Source organism: Callospermophilus lateralis, chromosome 1 (assembly GCF_048772815.1).
Source record: "Callospermophilus lateralis isolate mCalLat2 chromosome 1, mCalLat2.hap1, whole genome shotgun sequence".
Taxonomy (NCBI): domain Eukaryota; kingdom Metazoa; phylum Chordata; class Mammalia; order Rodentia; family Sciuridae; genus Callospermophilus; species Callospermophilus lateralis.
In genome coordinates, this window is record NC_135305.1 from 114,692,356 (window position 1) to 114,709,202 (window position 16,847).

At 57.7% G+C, this 16,847-nt stretch overlaps 1 protein-coding gene across 1 annotated transcript in view; it reads left to right on the forward strand.

Moving 5' to 3' along the window:
- Window positions 1–15,719, forward strand: part of Sez6l (seizure related 6 homolog like) — a 59,030-nt gene extending 43,311 nt beyond the window's left edge. The window contains exons 13-17 of the mRNA XM_077110105.1: window positions 9,558–9,752; window positions 11,072–11,104; window positions 13,125–13,236; window positions 14,144–14,246; window positions 15,690–15,719. Of these exons, the coding sequence (XP_076966220.1) occupies window positions 9,558–9,752; window positions 11,072–11,104; window positions 13,125–13,236; window positions 14,144–14,246; window positions 15,690–15,719 (473 nt within the window). The remainder of the gene's footprint in view (window positions 1–9,557; window positions 9,753–11,071; window positions 11,105–13,124; window positions 13,237–14,143; window positions 14,247–15,689) is intronic.
- The last annotated feature ends 1,128 nt before the right edge of the window (window positions 15,720–16,847 follow it).

The following is a 16,847-nucleotide window of genomic DNA, read 5'->3' on the forward strand; positions in this document are numbered from 1 at the left end:
GACAGAGAGGAAGGCAGATCATGACAGTCACCGTGCACAGAAAGCATGGGACACGTGTCACCCATATGCTGTGATTGTGCATGTGTGTGCGTAGATGTCGTGTGTGTGTGTGTGCGTGTGCGTGTGCGCATCTGTGAAAGCATCTGAGGCCCAGGGGGACGTGGTGGAGGTCACAAAGCTCCCTCAGATTCAGACTTGGGACTCTCCCCTCCACGCCCACCACCGCTCACGCCAGCCCTAACCCGACCTCGCTTTGCCTTGGCTGACGGCTGGGCACAAACTCACAGGCGGCATCCCAGTGAGACTTCAGCCTGTGACCCTGCCCCTGAGCCTCGGCCACACCTCCTTCCGCAGTCCCAACCTTGGAAGGGAATCCACACCCTTCGGCTCTGTTATGGGTTGAGTGGTATTCCTCAAAAGAGCTGGGTTAGGGTCCTGACCCCCTAACTGTGACCTTTATCAAGATCAGGGCCTGCTGGGCGCGGTGGCCCACGCCTGTCATCCCAGCAGCCCGGGAGGGTGAGGCAGGAGGATAGCGAGTTCAAAGCCAGCCTCAGCCAAAGCAAGGCGCTAAGCAACTCATTCAGACCCTGTCTCTAAATACAAAATAGGGCTGGGGACGGGGCTCAGTGGTGGAGGGCCCCTGAGTTCAATACTGGGTCCAAAAAGAGGGGGGCATTTCTTTGCAGGTGTGACAAATTAAGATGTGGTCCTATTATATTGGGGGGGGTGCTAATCCAGTGAGGGGTGTCTTATGAGAGACCCAAGCACTGGGGTGGGGCCTGTGGTTTCAGCTGCTGGGGAGGCTGAGGCAGGAGGATCACTTGAGCACAGGAGTTTGAGGTCAGCCTGGGCAACCTAGTAAGGCCCTGTCCCAAAAGGAGGCAGGGGAAGGGGCTGGGAAACTGTGTGCACGTGAAGACTCAGCCTGGGCCAGGCCACGCAGGGACAGAGACAGAGACAGGAGCTCCAGACCTTGCTGGCCTCTACTGGAAGCAGAGAGGCCGGGAAGGTCGCTCCCCACGGGTCTCAGGGCACGGTCCTGTTGCCACCTTGATTTCTGCCTTCCGTCCTCCAGAGCCCACCAGCAGCTGTGGTTCTGAGCCGCATCAGGAAGGGGATGACGTTCTCCCTTCCCCATGGCCACCCCAAGAGTCCCCAGAAGCCGCAGTAGCAGCTCAGCGTCAGAGCCCAGGGATGAGCCGCTAAACACAAAAGAGTGTTTGGAGCACAGCAAGCGGAGCTGCCCTTGATTAAAAAGGAAAAGGGATTCCGCTCATGAGTCGCAGCCTCCCCAGACCCTCCCGGGCTGCCCGGCCTTCCTCCCTGGGGCCCCATCTGCAGGCACTTAGAGGCTCCCCGACAAAAAAAGACGCTAACGAGCCCGCCAGCCAAGGGTGTCAGGAGGCTCGCTGGGCTCCCAGGGGCGGGGAGAAGCTGCCCTGTGGTGGCAGCTGGGTTGCAGGCAGCAGGTGAGGGTGACGGGGGATGACAGGGGCCTGTGACAGGTTTTTGGACACACCCCCAGCTCTGCTGGGTGACTTTGGGCAAGTAACTTGAACTCTCTGGCCTCAGAGCCTTTGTGAAAAGAAGTCATACTGACTGTAGAGCAGGGTATGCTTCCGTTATGTTAGGGTCTTGGATGACCCTGTCCATGATGGATTGGCCCCCTCATTGGGAGCCTGTGGCAGCACATTCCAGCAGCATTACCTGGTGGAACAAAACTCCTTACCCCAGCACGAGGACGCGAGAGCAAAGGAGGCTGTGGGCCCGCCCCTTCCAGGGGCACGCCCCTTCCAGGGGCACGCCCCTTCCAGGGGCACGCCCCTTCCAGGGGCACGCCCCTTCCAGGGGCACGCCCCTTCCAGGGGCACGCCCCCTTCCAGGGGCACGCCCCCTTCCAGGGGCACGCCCCCTTCCAGGGGCACGCCCCCTTCCAGGGGCACGCCCCCTTCCAGGGGCACGCCCCCATGACCTAAAGCCTCCTGCCAAGCCCCGCCTCTTCACGGTTCCCGCCCCCCAACAGCACCAAGGTGGGACCAAGCCCTGACTGTGGGCTTCCGGGAACCCTTGAGATACACAGTGGATAATGGCAGCAGCTCCTTTGCTCAATAGGCGCCTCCTGTATGCAGCCACATCAAAACCGAGGCCCCCACGCTTGACGCCCTGGTGACCCGAGTCCCGGGCCCACACACCCGGTGGCAGTTGGTGCGAACAACATCGCGACCTCCTGCGTGTTGGTGGTGCTACACCTGGGATCTGAGGTGCCCAGAGGCTCCTGGGCTCCCGCAGGAACGTCCAGAGGTACAGGACGGGTCCTGAGAGCTGTGACCGCAGCTGTTCTTCCTGGTTGGCACGGCCTGGGGGGTGACGGGGGCAGGTGGGCAAGGCTGGCGAGGTTGGTGGGGGTGGTCTGGAGGGATGCGTCCTCCTGGGCCCCTCCTCTCTGCCCGGAGTCTGTCCCTGGGTGAACTTTGGAGATGACCTTGGGCTCGTGGAGCAGTTCCCAAGGGTCTGACGGATGTCCCTGTGTTCCCTCAAAAGTTTTGAAAGCCCTCATCGCCCTCCTGTGAGTGCCTGGTGGCACCCCAGGGTGCCCTGGGGAAAAGTTTGGAAACCTCGGTGCTAGCCCCTGGACACACGGCAATGGCCAAGCAGACATGATCCACACTGTCACGGAGCCAGAACCTGCGGGAACCAGGGAGGAGAAACAGGCCTAGGAGGGAAATAGCAACCCATCTCCTCCAGGAAGTCCTCCTTGACCCCAGGACTGGACCGTGTTTCCCACAGAACCTAGAGATCATCTCTCACGGCACATGCTATGGCTTATCGCAGCCATCTGTTGAGAGCTCAAGTCACTTACTGGGATGACATTCAAACTTCCCAGGCCCTTCACAGAGCGCCCTGAACTCAGGGTATAAGGATGTCACATCTGGGCCGATCCCCCATCTGCAGTGGCCAGACTGCGGCCGCGGTCAGGGCTCATGGACAAGCTTCCCCCATCGGCCTCCCTTGGCCAGCAAGTGGAGGCTGCTGAACGTCAATCTTCATTTAGAAAAATACTGGGCTCTGAGAAAGCAAAGCCCAGAGAATCTCGGGAAGACCCTGGGGGGGTTAAGCACAAGACGGGCTCCTCATTAGAGAAAACCGTTACTCACACAGGACACAGAGCACAGCGGGTCCCGGTGACATCCCAGCCCTGCTGCTTACCGGTGGTGTTATGTGGCTTCAGACAAGCCGGTTTCCTCCTCCAGAGGATTAAGAGCTGAGCATGGCCAGCACCGGCCTGAAAGCTCACAGCGGCATGCCCAGCATGCAGTAGATGCTCAATGAACGCTGGGTGCCCGTTCCCACTGAGTTCCAGTGCTGCACGACTCACGGGGTCTTCTACAAACCAGTCGTGACAGTCTCGGCTTCATCTTGAGCATTTGTTCCAGTGTCCTCTAAAGAGGAGCATCTGTTCGCTACAGAGAGGGAAACTGCAGGAAAAGCAGAAGAAGGGGGCCGGCTGGAGCTTCTGTCTGCCAGACATCAGCGGGTTCCCCAGAGAGCGCAGGATGACGTCACTCCCGTTACAGTAGAGGTGTCAGACCCTTAGACCGTGGTGTTCAGAGAACCCTGGTCCTGCAATTTCTAGAGAATCCTTGGTGGTGGAAAAGGGGGGTCACAGCCCCCACCACAAAGAAGGACCCGGCCCCAAATGCCAATCATGTCAAGATGGAGAAAACCCACCTGGGATGACCTCATTTCAGGGTGTGGGGACATACTACTGCCCACCCACGATTCTGCTAAGCTCCGGGTGTTGGCCCAGCTCCGTCTACTGAACCCATGGGAAAAACGGAGACCAGAGACAGAAAGTGACTCATCCAAGGTCACACAGCAGATCCAGGTCTCCAGTTTTAAATTCAGGCCACTTTCTGGATCCCTCTCCTGCCACCTCCGGGGCTCTGAAGGTGCACACTCAGAGAGAGCTGCTTCTACCCGGGAGTGAGTCCACTTGAAGCTCTTCTCACACTCTCACTTGCACTGGGATCCAAGCTGAATCAGACTGACTTGAGAGGCCCGGAATCCTGGACTCACAGCTGAGTCACCACCTTCTTGGAGACTTCACACATGGGTCCCCAGAACCTCAGTAGCCTCGTCTGTCAAATGGGTGCACGGTGCAGGAACAACAGATTCCAGGTGCCCGTAAACCTGGCTCGGCCAGTCACTGGTCCGGGCCTCTGGCAGATGACCAGCGGTTCTGAGCTTCGTGTCCTCCGGTCTAAGACGAGGATGAGGTATCGGCCTTGTCTCGGGGTCCCTGTGATCATGAATTGAGGGCCTCGATGGGAGATTCCCAATGGTGTCTGGTCCCTAGGACGCTCTCGGTGAGCGTGGCTACTCTGGCCAGGACTGTCCCCACCTCTGGGGAGGCGAGGGGGGTGAGAGGTGATCTCCGCGAGTCATCGCACACGGGATGGATGTCCCGATGTTTCAGAAATGAATTCATTAAATGATTAATGAATGGATCCGCCAGGCCCAGACACAAAGCCGCAGTTCTGAGCCCTGGGGCCTGGTTAATTGACCTCGGGGGCAGAGCCGGGTCCTGGGTAAGTCGGGAGATTCTGGCGCTCAGCCAGGGGAGCCGTGGGACCCACGGCCTCGCCTCGCCTGGGCCTACTACCATTTCCCCCTCCACATCCAGGACTGATCACTCACCCTTCGTCACACCCGGGATCAACTCATACAATACATTCGCGAATGAATTTTTGTTAAAATTACATAAAGGTGCAGCCATGTCTGCCTCGCTCATCATCGCATGCTCTGGGACAAGAACAGTGCCTGGCACATAGAAGGTGCTCAATAAATATTTGCTGTGTTCATTAATCTCCGTGACTTCACGAAAGAGAATTCCAGGGAAAGGTGCCTGGAAATCTGCTGGGTCACACTGCCACCTGCTGGTCACTCTCCGCACTGCAGGTGCTACAGGATTCTCCTTCTCCGGGGGTCTCAAGAGGAAGCATCCTGCAGCCCAGAGGGAGGAAGAGGAGGAGGAGGCACCCCTGTGCCGGCCCCTCAGCAGAGATGCCACCACACTGGATCGCAATGATGACTGCTGGCTCTTCTCCATTAGGCTGAGTTCTGGGATAACAGAAACCTTCCTTCTCCGACTCCCCACTCTCCACCGGGCTCCCAGCGCAGGTCTGGCACATAGTAGGTGCAGAGTCATAGTAGGACTGAAAAAGAAACCCAGAAAGATAATCCTTGACTTCATAGATCTATGCACTTGATAGTGTCATGCAGGGACTCTGACTCCTCAACACTGCGGTGCATACTGCCCAGTGGGTCATGGACACTGGATCTGAAGCACGTTTACTCTAGAACCCTCCTTGAATTGAGTTCACATAAGATCATTCAAGAAACACTGATTGGAGCCGGGCGCAGTGGCCCACACCTGTAATCCCAGCAGCTCGAGAGGCTGAAGCAGGAGGATCGAAAGTTTGAGGCCAGCCTCAGCAACTTAACAAAGCCCTGTGCAACTTAGTGAGACCCTCTCTCTAAATAAAAAGGACTGGGATGTGCCACGGGTTCAACCCTGGTACCAAAAAGAAAAAAAAAAAGACATTGATGTGGCACCTACTGTATGCCAGGCTGCTGAAGATACAGCAGTGAGCCCAGCTGGTCTGGGGCTCAGGGGTTTTCCCAGAGGATTTGTAGGGGAATCATTAGGACAGGAGCTGGCCCGATCCTGCCGTCGTTCAGTATAAAAGGACACAGCCCACCTGCTTATGAAATGGCGTATCAGGACTCTATGGGAGGCCATAAGAAAACTTTTCTTCCATCCCACAACCCGTGGCCCAGGTGCACTCTGCAGGGCTGCTGACCCCTTGCCAGGCCCTGCAGGCCCAGGAGTCTTATCCAAAGAGGACCTGCAACATCCTGACCCTTGCTCGCCTCCCCTCCCTTAGCCACTCCCCCAGCTAAGCCAGGGGTCTCCTGCTGACACCAGGGTCTCCTGAGTCTGGCCAACAGCACAAGCCTTTTGCTTTTTTAATCAAATTGTTTGCACATTGATTGGACCCTGCGCTCCACAGGACAGGAGCGTTCTGACCTCAGCCCCTCTACAGGACTTCCCGGCCTGCGGTCAGTGTGTGTGAAATACATTCTGCATCAGCGCATGAATCCCTGAGGGGCCCATCCTCCGTATCATGCCGGACACACCTCCAGCAGCCCAGGATCCTGGATCTTGAGAGTGAGAATAAAATACCTCCTGGCTCCCGGTGGCGCCAGTCTTCGGAGTAGAAAAGAAAACCTATCAGGTCAGGGTGCAAGCAGGCCCCAGCCCCACCCACCCAGGAGAGCAAAGCCCAAATCCTTCCTTAGTGGTGACGACTGCTGTTACAACACCCGCCCGTTTGTCGACTCCTCCTTTGGAAGGGGATGGGCTGAGTGTCCATCAGGATCAACAGGGGGCAACAGGGGGCCGCTCCTCAGCCCCAGCCAACCACTGCCAGAGGCCGTGCGTGCCCAGGATCGCCTGATCCCCTGACGCTTCAGAAGAAGCCAGAGATCTGGGTTATCACGTGAAACATCCTGGTTTGCAAAAGCTCCGTAACTACTGGATTTATATCCCACACGTTGAAGAGTGAGCGTGCAGGTCACAGTCACAGGGAGAAGATCCCATCGGGCCTGTGTACAGCGCGTCTCCCACCCACAGGTTCCAGGGCCCTGGGTTAAGTCCCTCTGTGCCCCTCCGTGCTCTGGTCGGCCCCACGGGCTGGCGGCAAGTAACAGCTGCTCAGTAAACACCTGCTGACTGGGCGGATGAGAGCTTGCTGTGAGCCGATGTTGTCCTGGGCCCTGGGACTCCTGGCGTGAACACGGGAAAGAGGCGCAGAGAGGGCCAAAGACTGTGGGAACAGACAGATGGAGGCCTGTGCCCATTACAGGGCAGAGCTCCAAGGACGCTGGGATCTGTGCCGTGGTGGACAGACCTGGGTCTCGAGGGGATCCTTGAGATTCATCTTGCCAAATAAGTCGCCTCAAGCAACGCACGTGTGAGATCTTACGGTCCTGGGGACGAGGAGCCTGGAATGGCTGAACCAGGTCTTGGGGTTCGGAATCTCTCACAGGACGGTCCCTGGGGCTGGGGTCTCCCCCAAGGGTGGAGCAGGGAGGGCCCCACCTCCGTCCTCTGGGGATGAAGGATTCCCTTCCTTACAAGCTGTTGGCCAGAGGCCACCTGCACAGCCAGGTGCTTCACCCAGGACAGTAGAAAGGACCTCCTAGGCAGAGTGACCGTCTCACAGCCACGGCGTGCAATGATATCCCAGAGCCTCCGACATGTTCTTTGGGTTAAAAGCAGGTCCGGGTCCTACCCACCCTTAAAGAGATGGAGATGTTACAGGAGACGGGGACCTGCAGGGCTGTCTAGGCGTGGGTCCCCCATGTCACCTGTGCATAGGAGGAGAGAGGGCGCGCCAGGGAGGGGGCCCCCCAGGCTACGCTCAGGGGTAGGTGGCGCATCCAGTAGGCAAAACGCAACTGGTTCCAGGAGACGCAGAGCAGGAGGTGGGAGGAGGAGGGGCTGAACCTGCAGGGTCATCAGGTGGGGTGGGAATGGCCCCTGCTCCATCTGCACCGGGCGTCTGCAGGGGTGAGACCCCAGGAATTGCCTACAAATCACTCAGACGCTGCAGGAGACTTCTAGAACCTTCTCTCTTGAGTGGCGCTACCAGGGGCGATCCGAAGGCACTGGTGGGAGACCTTTCCGCCTCATCTTTCCGAATCGGTGATGGCAGGTGCCAGGTGCCGCTAGATGGCAGGTCCCGAGTCAGAGCAAGGCCCCCGCCAAGGAGGAGCTGCGCAGGATCCGGCGTGGAGAGACCAGGACCCCGGAGCACAGGCTGGGGAGGTAGAGCATGGGACCCCCGTGGGGGTGGATCCGGCAGGTCCTCGGGAAGAGTAAGAGTGGGATCCACATGGACCAACAGGTCTACTGTGGGTGCATACAAGAAGGCAGGACACACAGGTCTTTCAGCAGCAGCATCGTTCACGTGAGCCGAGAGGAAGCACCCAGGGTCCCCAGGCTGGGGGACACACCACATGTGGGCCATCCACACACGGAGCGGAGCGGTATTCAGCCTTTAAAAGGACAGAACCTGGCCAGCCAGGCACCGTGGTGCACGCCTGTCATTCCAGCAGCTCGGGGGAGGCTGAGGCAGGAGGATGGAGTTCAAAGGCAGCCTCAGCCACAGTGAGATGCTGAAGAACTCAGTGAGCCCCTGCCGTTAAGTAAAATCCCAAATAGGGCTGGGGATGGGGCTCAGTGGTGGAGGGCCCCCAGGACCCCCCCAAAAAGATGAAAACTGTGACATGGGCTACAGAATGGACGAACCTGAGGACATGACGCTCAGAGAAGTAAGCCAGTCCCCAAAAGACAACTGCCGTGTGACACCTTGTCCCTGCAGTCCCTGAGGCCGTCAAGTCCACAGAGAAGAAAGCGGAAGGGAGGGGCCGGGGCCGGGAGGGGAGCCGGGAGTCGTCGGATGCAGAGCTCCAGGTGTGCAGGATGAAAGCTCTGGAGATGGCTCATGCGTCACTGAGAATGTCCCCAACACTCAGTGGCCAAGATGGTGACTCTCATGCTGTGGGGATTTTGCTGTGACTGAAACGTCCTGTAGTCCTAGGCATGGGGCGGGTTTGCTGATCGTCCACCCACCTGGGGGTAAAGAAGGAGTGCGTCCCCTGCTGGGCCTGGGGTGGGCGACACCTGCAGGCTCAACTCTCGGGCCACCCGGGACCGCGTGTCTGCAGCTGGAGAGAACAGACACAGGCGCTAGCGGGAGCTTGTTAGCTGAGGCCATTATTGAACTCCTACTGTATCCCAGCCTTGAGCTTCCAACACAGTGTGACAAACTCGTGTCCAGGAAGGGAAGCAGACACTTCACTGGATAATCAACAGTATAATCAATGATCAATACCATGATCAATAATCAATACCATAATCAATAATCAATACCATAATCAATCGTTAATACCGGAGACTAGGTGGAGGGAGGAAGGAAGGTTTCCTAGAGGAGGAGCAATGAGGACTGAGTATTGAAAGACAAGACCTGGATGCTCTAGGTGGGTGGGTCAGGTGTAAGAGGAGAAGCAAGATAATCCCTTCATTACCCACCACTGCCACCTGCTGCTTACTGAATGGCGAACATCCCGAGCACTTTACATCTCATTTAATCCTCCAAACCCCTATGAGATGGGTACTATTATTCCCAGTTGAGCTGATAAGGAAACTGAGGATCAGAGAGGTTATGCCACTTGCTGCAGGTCACACAGCTAATAAGAAAAAGAACCAGAGTTCAATCCAGACTCACAACCCCGTGCCCATGCTTAGTTTGTTCCCAGAGGTGGGAGAGAGAAGGATAAGCCTGAGGAACGAGTGACCGTTCAATGTGAGGTGGACTGGAGAGGGCCTGCCACCAGGTGGAAGCTGGGCCCTGGGGGCTCGGGGTGGGTGTCCCCACCTTTGTTTCACACCGTTTCATCAGCGCCCCCCGTGGCTTGCGTTTCAGCGGAGGAGTCCCTGGCATGTGACAACCCAGGGTTGCCTGAAAATGGATACCAGATCCTGTACAAGCGACTCTACCTGCCCGGAGAGTCCCTCACCTTCATGTGCTACGAAGGCTTTGAGCTCATGGGCGAAGTGACCATCCGGTGCATCCTGGGACAGCCATCCCACTGGAACGGGCCCCTGCCTGTCTGTAAAGGTAAAGAAGAGTCCTGGGGCCCTGAAGCTGCTCTGAAGGGGCGGGCAGCTGTCCCTGGTGAAATCCAGCAGGCCACCTGTTTTCATCCGTTTTCTGTTGCTGTAACAAGAGGCCTGAGGCAGGGAACCTTATTAAGAATAGAAATCTATTATTTGGCTTGTGGTTCTGATGCTGGGAGGTCCGTGAGCTTGGTACCACATCTGCTCAGCCTCTGGCCAGAGCATCCCGTGGTGAGATAGGGATGTGTGCCAGCTCCGGTCTCTCCTCCTCTTCCCACAAAGCCACAATGCCACAGGGAGGGCCACCCTCTAGGCCTCAACTAACCTAATTATCTCCAAAGGCCACCCCCAATACACCAGGAGACAGGCATGAGGACTGGCTTTCAACCAAGTGAGCTGCTGGGACACACCCAAGTCAGAGCGCTGGCCAGTTACCAGTCAGCTTTTCCGCTGGTCTTGGGGCTGCCGTGGAATGAGGACTCTGGCCCACCCCTCCTCGGGGGGTCCCGGGATCCGGTAGGACGTGCCTGTCACCCAGCCCGCGGCCTCTGCTGGCCTGCCGTCCCCTACCACTGCAGTCTTGAACCCTGAAGCCCCTCACCTCTGGGGTGCTGCACCCTGGATGGAGAATTGGGGGGCTCAGCTCCCACGTTCCTTTAGGCTAGGGCACGTGGGGGCCGTCTCCGCCTCCTGGGCCGCCAGGTGCTCTAGGAATAAAGCAGCTGGAAGCAGTCTCCATGGCTGGCCAAGCCTCCTCCCTACACGCGGGATGAAAAGGAGGTGGGCTGGGCTGACTCAGATGAGCATGTCAAGCAGGGAAACGGCCGCTGGCTGTCACCTAAGGGCCTCAAGCTCACCACGTCTCATGAAAGCCATGCAAGAGCCCTCACCACGTAGTTGAGAGCACAGGGAAGAGACAGCCCAGCAGTCCAGGTTGAAATCACACCACCATCTCTTAGACGCTGTGTGACGTCAGAGAAATCACTGCACATCTCTGAAACTCGACTCTCGTGTAAGATGGTGGCGTAGCAGTTATCTACCTAGTGGGGCCGCTGTAAGGGTCAACTTAGGCACCGTGTGGACAGCTCTTGGCACAATACCAGACACAGGGCGAGGAGTAATTGTTCATTATCACTATTATCGGGCTAATGTCTTTGCTCTGTCTCGTCTTCCCTTGGAAATTAAGGAAGTGCTCCCCTGCGTGCAGAAGCCCAAGATAGATGAGAGCAGACTCTCATGTCTGATTTTTTTTGGTTTCCTTTTATGCAATCAGAGCCAATCTGCCTGACGTTGACTGATGCCTCCCAATTTCTCTTGCAGTTAATCAAGACAGTTTTGAACACGCTTTAGAAGGTGAGTTCAATTCCAGTATGAGAAAGAAAAAAAAAACACTCAATACGTCAAGCTAATAGCAGAAAACCGGGGCAGGTCTGTGAATATCTCTATCCGGATACTTACAAACGTGATCACTGATTCCGCCTTCACTCTGCCAAAGGTGATTCCGAAACAGGAACCGGGGCCGTGGGGCCCGCCTGTCATCCCAGCGGCTCGGGAGGCTGAGGCCAGAGGATCTCGAGTTCAAAGCCAGCCTCAGCCACAGGGAGGCCCTGAGCAACTCCGACCCTGTCTCTAAATAAAATAGTTTAAAAAACTGCTGGTGGCTTAAGCACCCCGGGGTTCAATCCCCAGTACCAAAAAAAATAGAAAAAATGTATAAAGTAAAGCAAATATTAGAATTGCAACTTAGCCTGAACGCAACCTGGAGGGACCTATTGTCAGTTCTCAGCGTGACAATAACAAGGCAAAGATATTAAATTCAATTCCACACTGAGCGACCCCAGCCCTAAGCCCCCGTTATGACCTGTCAGCCCTGTTGCCTGCTGAGCCAAGCACCCCCTGCCCTCGGCAGGGAGGGGGAAGCTCAGGGACAGACCCAGGGTCTGTTCTCCCTTTCATTCTGTCTCTTCCCCAACACTCCCCTCCCTCTCCCTGTCCTTTCATTACAAATCCCCAAGTGAGCTTTGTTAATGTGGAGCAGATGTCGAGAACCGTGCAGGGTGCTGGGCCCTTTTCCCTTGCGGTCCCTCTCTTTCCTCTGCCTCTGTTCAACTGGGTACAAACACCTCCCACTCCAGCCCTAGGAAAACCTCTGTTGTCGCATTTCTGTAGATGTCTCCACCAGTTACGCGGCTGCTGCTGTTCTTTCTGGAGCCACCGTTTGCTCTGGGACAATAATGAGGTCACCTAGTGTCTGGGGCTCTGCGGATGCCGTGTCATGAGCTGCTGTTCCTTGCAACAGACCCCATCCTGATCCAAGCAGGCAGAGCCAGGGTTCCACCATAAGGGACGGGAGGAGGGTGTGTGGGTCCCTCCACCTGGAAAATAAGGGGCACGTCTCGCTGTTATTCCCGGGCGGGGCTCCGGGCCTGCCTTTCGCCAGCCAGCGAACCGTGACAGTCCCCGGGGGTGAGCACCTTGTAACGTTCTGTGCTCGCGCACTTCTTGTTGTATTAGGATTGATTTTTTCAGACCCTGTAAAGTGGCAGTTAATGGGTTATAGATTGGAGGACAGCTCGGCTCTGCTGGACGTGACGTGCAGCAGGCGGAGAGGCCCTGCAGCCTAGGCTCTCAAGCCACCTGGGTCCCCGCCAAGCCGTGCTGGGAAATGCCCCAAAGAGCTGCCCTGGTCCTTGCCATGGCCACCACCCTCGCTGTGGGAGCCCCCAGGTGACACCCAGAGGATGGCCCAGGAATGGGCAGCGGAGGTTCTGGAGGAAGCCCAGGGTCTTCACAGTCGGGGTGTCCTCCACCTGCAGCTCCCACCCTCCCTGGGCTGAAATGTCCCTGAGTGGTGCTGGCAGGGACCCCAGCTGGGGGTGACGAGGTCCCGGGCTGGCTCCAGGGTTGGAAGCTCCCGGGAGAGACCCCGTGGCTGACCCCGGGCACGGGTTTGGCTTTTGTCTTTTTGTCACATGAGGTTGAACCCAGGGTCACAGCCAGCCCATCTTTTCTCTCCTCTGCACCCCATGGACTGTCCAGGGAGCCTGCCCTCCTGTCCATCGCCTCTGGGATTTTTTCCACTTCTCTGATTTCCCTTGCATCGGATTCTAGCCCAAGTGCACCTGTGGCCAGCCCCCAATGGCACGGAGATGATCGGGATCCCAGCTGCCATTCTGGTGGCCCTTCTGGCCCTGCCACCGCAGAACGAGCCTGGGCTCCGGGGCCCCTGGTGTCTGCCTCTGCCCTCCGGGGTCTGGGGCTCTGGGGCGTCGGCCTCTTGGGGACCGCAGCACCGGGAGGACGGGGTCGCCCGAGAGCGGGCACCCGGGGTGGGGGGCGTGAGACGGGCCTCAGTGGCTTCCTTGTTCAGTAGCAGAAGCGGCAGCAGAGTCGTCGCTGGAAGGCGGGAACGTGGCCCTGGCCATCTTCATCCCGGTCCTCCTCATCTCCTTGCTGCTGGGCGGAGCCTACATCTACGTCACCAGGTAAGAGGGGGAGGGGCGGCGCTCCGCATCCCACCTGCTGCTGGGGGCAGAGGCACCTGCGGTGGCAGAGCGGGTGCAACCCTGAGGCAGACATAGCCTCCCGGGCACCTGCCCAGCCTCCAGATGGGCAGCAAAGGGGACAGACACCATCCCTGACACCAGAGAACTCAGGGACTTAGGGGACATGGACAGTACCACCGCGGTGCACTGACTCACCCTTCCCACCATCCACTCGCTCGCTCGCTTATTCCACAATGACACAGTGGTCATCAGATCGGGACCAGCCATTGTCCCTGGTGCTGGTGGCCGCTACCTGCACTTGGTGGAGAGGGAAGATATTCCCCCGCACGTGGTCCAGTCATCAAGCCGGGGCGCGCCTAGTCTGTGCCAGGCAGCCTCTGGGCGGCACAAAGCAGAGTCTTTGCCTTCTGGGATCAGGGTCCTCGGCGAGCGGGCGAGGGGGACAGCAGGCGGAGCGCATCAGAGAAGCATGCAGTGCGTTGGGACAGAAGAGGAACTGGGAAGGGAGAAAAGGGCTCTGGGGTCGAGATGGTTTTTAAGGAGTCGGCAGCAGAGGCCCCACTGAGAGGGCACTTGACCAAGAATTTGAGGGTGTGATCAGGAGCAGACCAGCCGGTCTGTGGGAGGGGCGGATGCAGGCAGAGAGAGCGGCACGTGCAAAGGCCCCGAGGCAGCCACGCAGCGAGCCAGCGTCTAAGGTGCACCGTGCCCACCCAAGCGGAGCTCAAGGTGGGGATGGGGGGAGACTGCAGACAAATAAATGACAGCTAAGGTGAGCCACCTGGGAGAGGCGGTTTCCACACACCCCTTGTCAGTCGCAGAGGGGCGCCAGCTGTTCCGTGTCTGGGTCTCCGCGGGAGAGAAGTGACCGCCGTCTCCTCCGCAGGTGCCGCTATTACTCGAGCCTCCGCCTGCCTCTCATGTACTCCCACCCCTACAGCCAGATCACCGTGGAGACCGAGTTTGACAACCCCATTTATGAGACCGGGGTGAGTTGCTCGTCCTTCCCGCCTCCTGTCCCCGCACCTGAAACTGGCAGAGGCACATCCAGTGGCCTTGTCCCGTTCCCGCCAAGTCCCCTGCTGAGCTGACCAGCTCTGTCTGCAAGTGACCAGAGCCAAAGAGAGGCCTGGGGAGGGACAGGCATGGGGGGAGGGCTCCCCTCCAGCAGCTCACAGCAGGAGTGTCCCTCCTACCACGACGGAGTCACAGTCCTGCCCACTGTCAACACAGGAGGGAAGACCACCCACCGGCAGAGAAGGGGACCACACAGGGGCACGAACACCACCAGGTGGGCACAGTGGGGGCCACCTTAGATCCTGCCCCAAGTGTAGATGTGGTGTTCACTAGTGTGGGCCCAGCAGGGACCAGAGGCTTCCACCAACGCCGTGACCACTGCCAAGCTGAGCCTGTGACTTCCAGCCCCCTGCTCCTCACCGGGGCCTGGGATCCGCTCCGCACGCTCCATGAACATTGGAGAGATTGACTTGGTTGCTACCCCAGGCTGCAGCCATCCCAGATGGGCACATCCCCATCCCACCAAGAAGGGGCAGAGGCTGATTTGGACCCTCTGCATCTTCTTCCAGATCCCAGAGAAAGGCCAGGCCCGTGCCAGTGGCACTTTAGTTGACTGGTTTTTAGGTGTTGATGATTTTCTTATTTGCTCTGGTTGGTTACACACGACAGTAGAGTGTGTTCTGACACATCAGACAGACGTGGAGTGTGGCTTCCATGTTGACCGGTTGTATTTCTTCTTCTGTGAGGTGCCTGTTCAGTTCCTTGGCCCATTTCTGGGTGGGGTTATTTGGTGTGGGGTGTGAAGTTTCTTGAGGCCTTTGTACCCCCTGGAGATCAGTGCTCCGTCTGAGGTGCAGGGGGCAAAGCTGAAGGCTCCCTCGCACCTTCCTGTTTGCTTCCTCTGCTGGGAAGAAGCTTTTGAGACTGACGCCACCCTGGACACGGCGTTTTAGAGACTGGATCCCGCATATGGATGAGCAGGGTGTATCGCCGACCTGTGGAGCGAACAGGATACTCAGCAGAAAACCACCCCCAACTCGGTGGCTCAAAGCCACCAACATGGATTTGCTCAGCAGGGTTTCAGGCTGGTCCCAGCTGGCTGGCGACCCTAGGAGGGGCTGCTTGTCCTCTGCGGGGCTCATTCTGCTGCCCATGTCCTTTATCAGCCAGTGGGGTCCAGAGGCCTCCGGGACATGCCCCGTCCCCGGTAAGGGCAGAGGAGGAGACACGAGCAGACGCACACAGCACAGTCCGCGCGCCTGCTGCGGGCCTTGGGCTGATGATCCTTCCCAAGAAGCAAGTGGGGGTCACGAGGTCAAGGGCACGGACACAGGAATTCCTAAGAACTGGCACCATCAGGTCTCACTCTCCCACCCAGGGCTTCTCAAACCTGTGCCGCTCTCTCCCTCTTGCAGGAGACCAGAGAGTACGAGGTTTCTATCTGAAGGAGCCGCACCTGAGAAGGGAGCCTGCGGACGTCGCCTCAGCCGCGCCCCCCCGGAGTGGCCCATCCAGAGACCACGTGGCATTTGATGGAAGCCCCTCCCCCCACGCGCCCGCTGTCTTTTCTTTAGACTCTTCATTGGAGATTTACTGTTTTCTTCACTGTATTTATTATATTTAAAATTGAAATAGGTGTGGTTCCAGGTCTCGCAGCTGCAGCCGAGTTCAAGTGACCGGCTCGACCCTGAAGTCCGGTGGGAGGTTTGCAGGGCGGCCAAGGGCAGCAGAAGAAGGAAAAGTAACCCCCCCCAATCAAAAATGCTACGGCTGCATCGGACTGCATGCGTCTCGGACACCCACGCCCACAGAGGTGGGCTCCAAACCCAAGTCCCAAGATCAGTCCAAAAAGGGTCTTTCTCCTTGGGTTACCTCGCCTTGGACTTTAGCACGGGGCTGACACCCATTCTGGGTTTGCTCGTCTCTTCCCATCTTACCAGCTTCTAATGCTCTCGCCCTCATCACCTGCCTCCCACGGGCCTTCGGAAGGCAGCAAAGATGTCCCCTAAGCCAGGCACAGCGGCCCACGCCTGCCATCCCAGCAGCTCAGGGGAGGCTAAGGCAGGAGGATCGTGAGTTCAAAGCCAGCCTCAGCCACAGGGAGGCCCTAAGCAACTCAGTGAGACCCTGTCTCTAAATGCAAAATAGGGCTGGGGTGGGGCTCAGTGGTCCAAGATCCCGAGTTCAATCCCTGGCACCAAAAAAATAAAATAAAGATGTCACCTAAGTATCCTCTTGTGCCACCCTGGCCTTACTGGGCACTGGCAAAATAAGAAAATGTTTTCTTTCTAGAAAGGTGATAAATGACGGAGGAAAATTTTCAGAGAAGACGTGAGATTTGAGAGCCCCAATGAAACACTGGGTGAGGGGAAGATTGAGCGAGGGAACTGAGTTAATAAAATGTCCTTTCCTTTGACACTCCTTCAATGATAAAAGAGCAGGTCATTTACACTACAAGTGCCAGAATCGATCACCTTGTTTGGCAGGGCCAGTCTCAGGCTGTGATAATAAATCCACGGGCTCAGGAGGACAGGCAGAGTCTGCAGGGGGGGGGGGGGGGGGCGGGCAGCTGG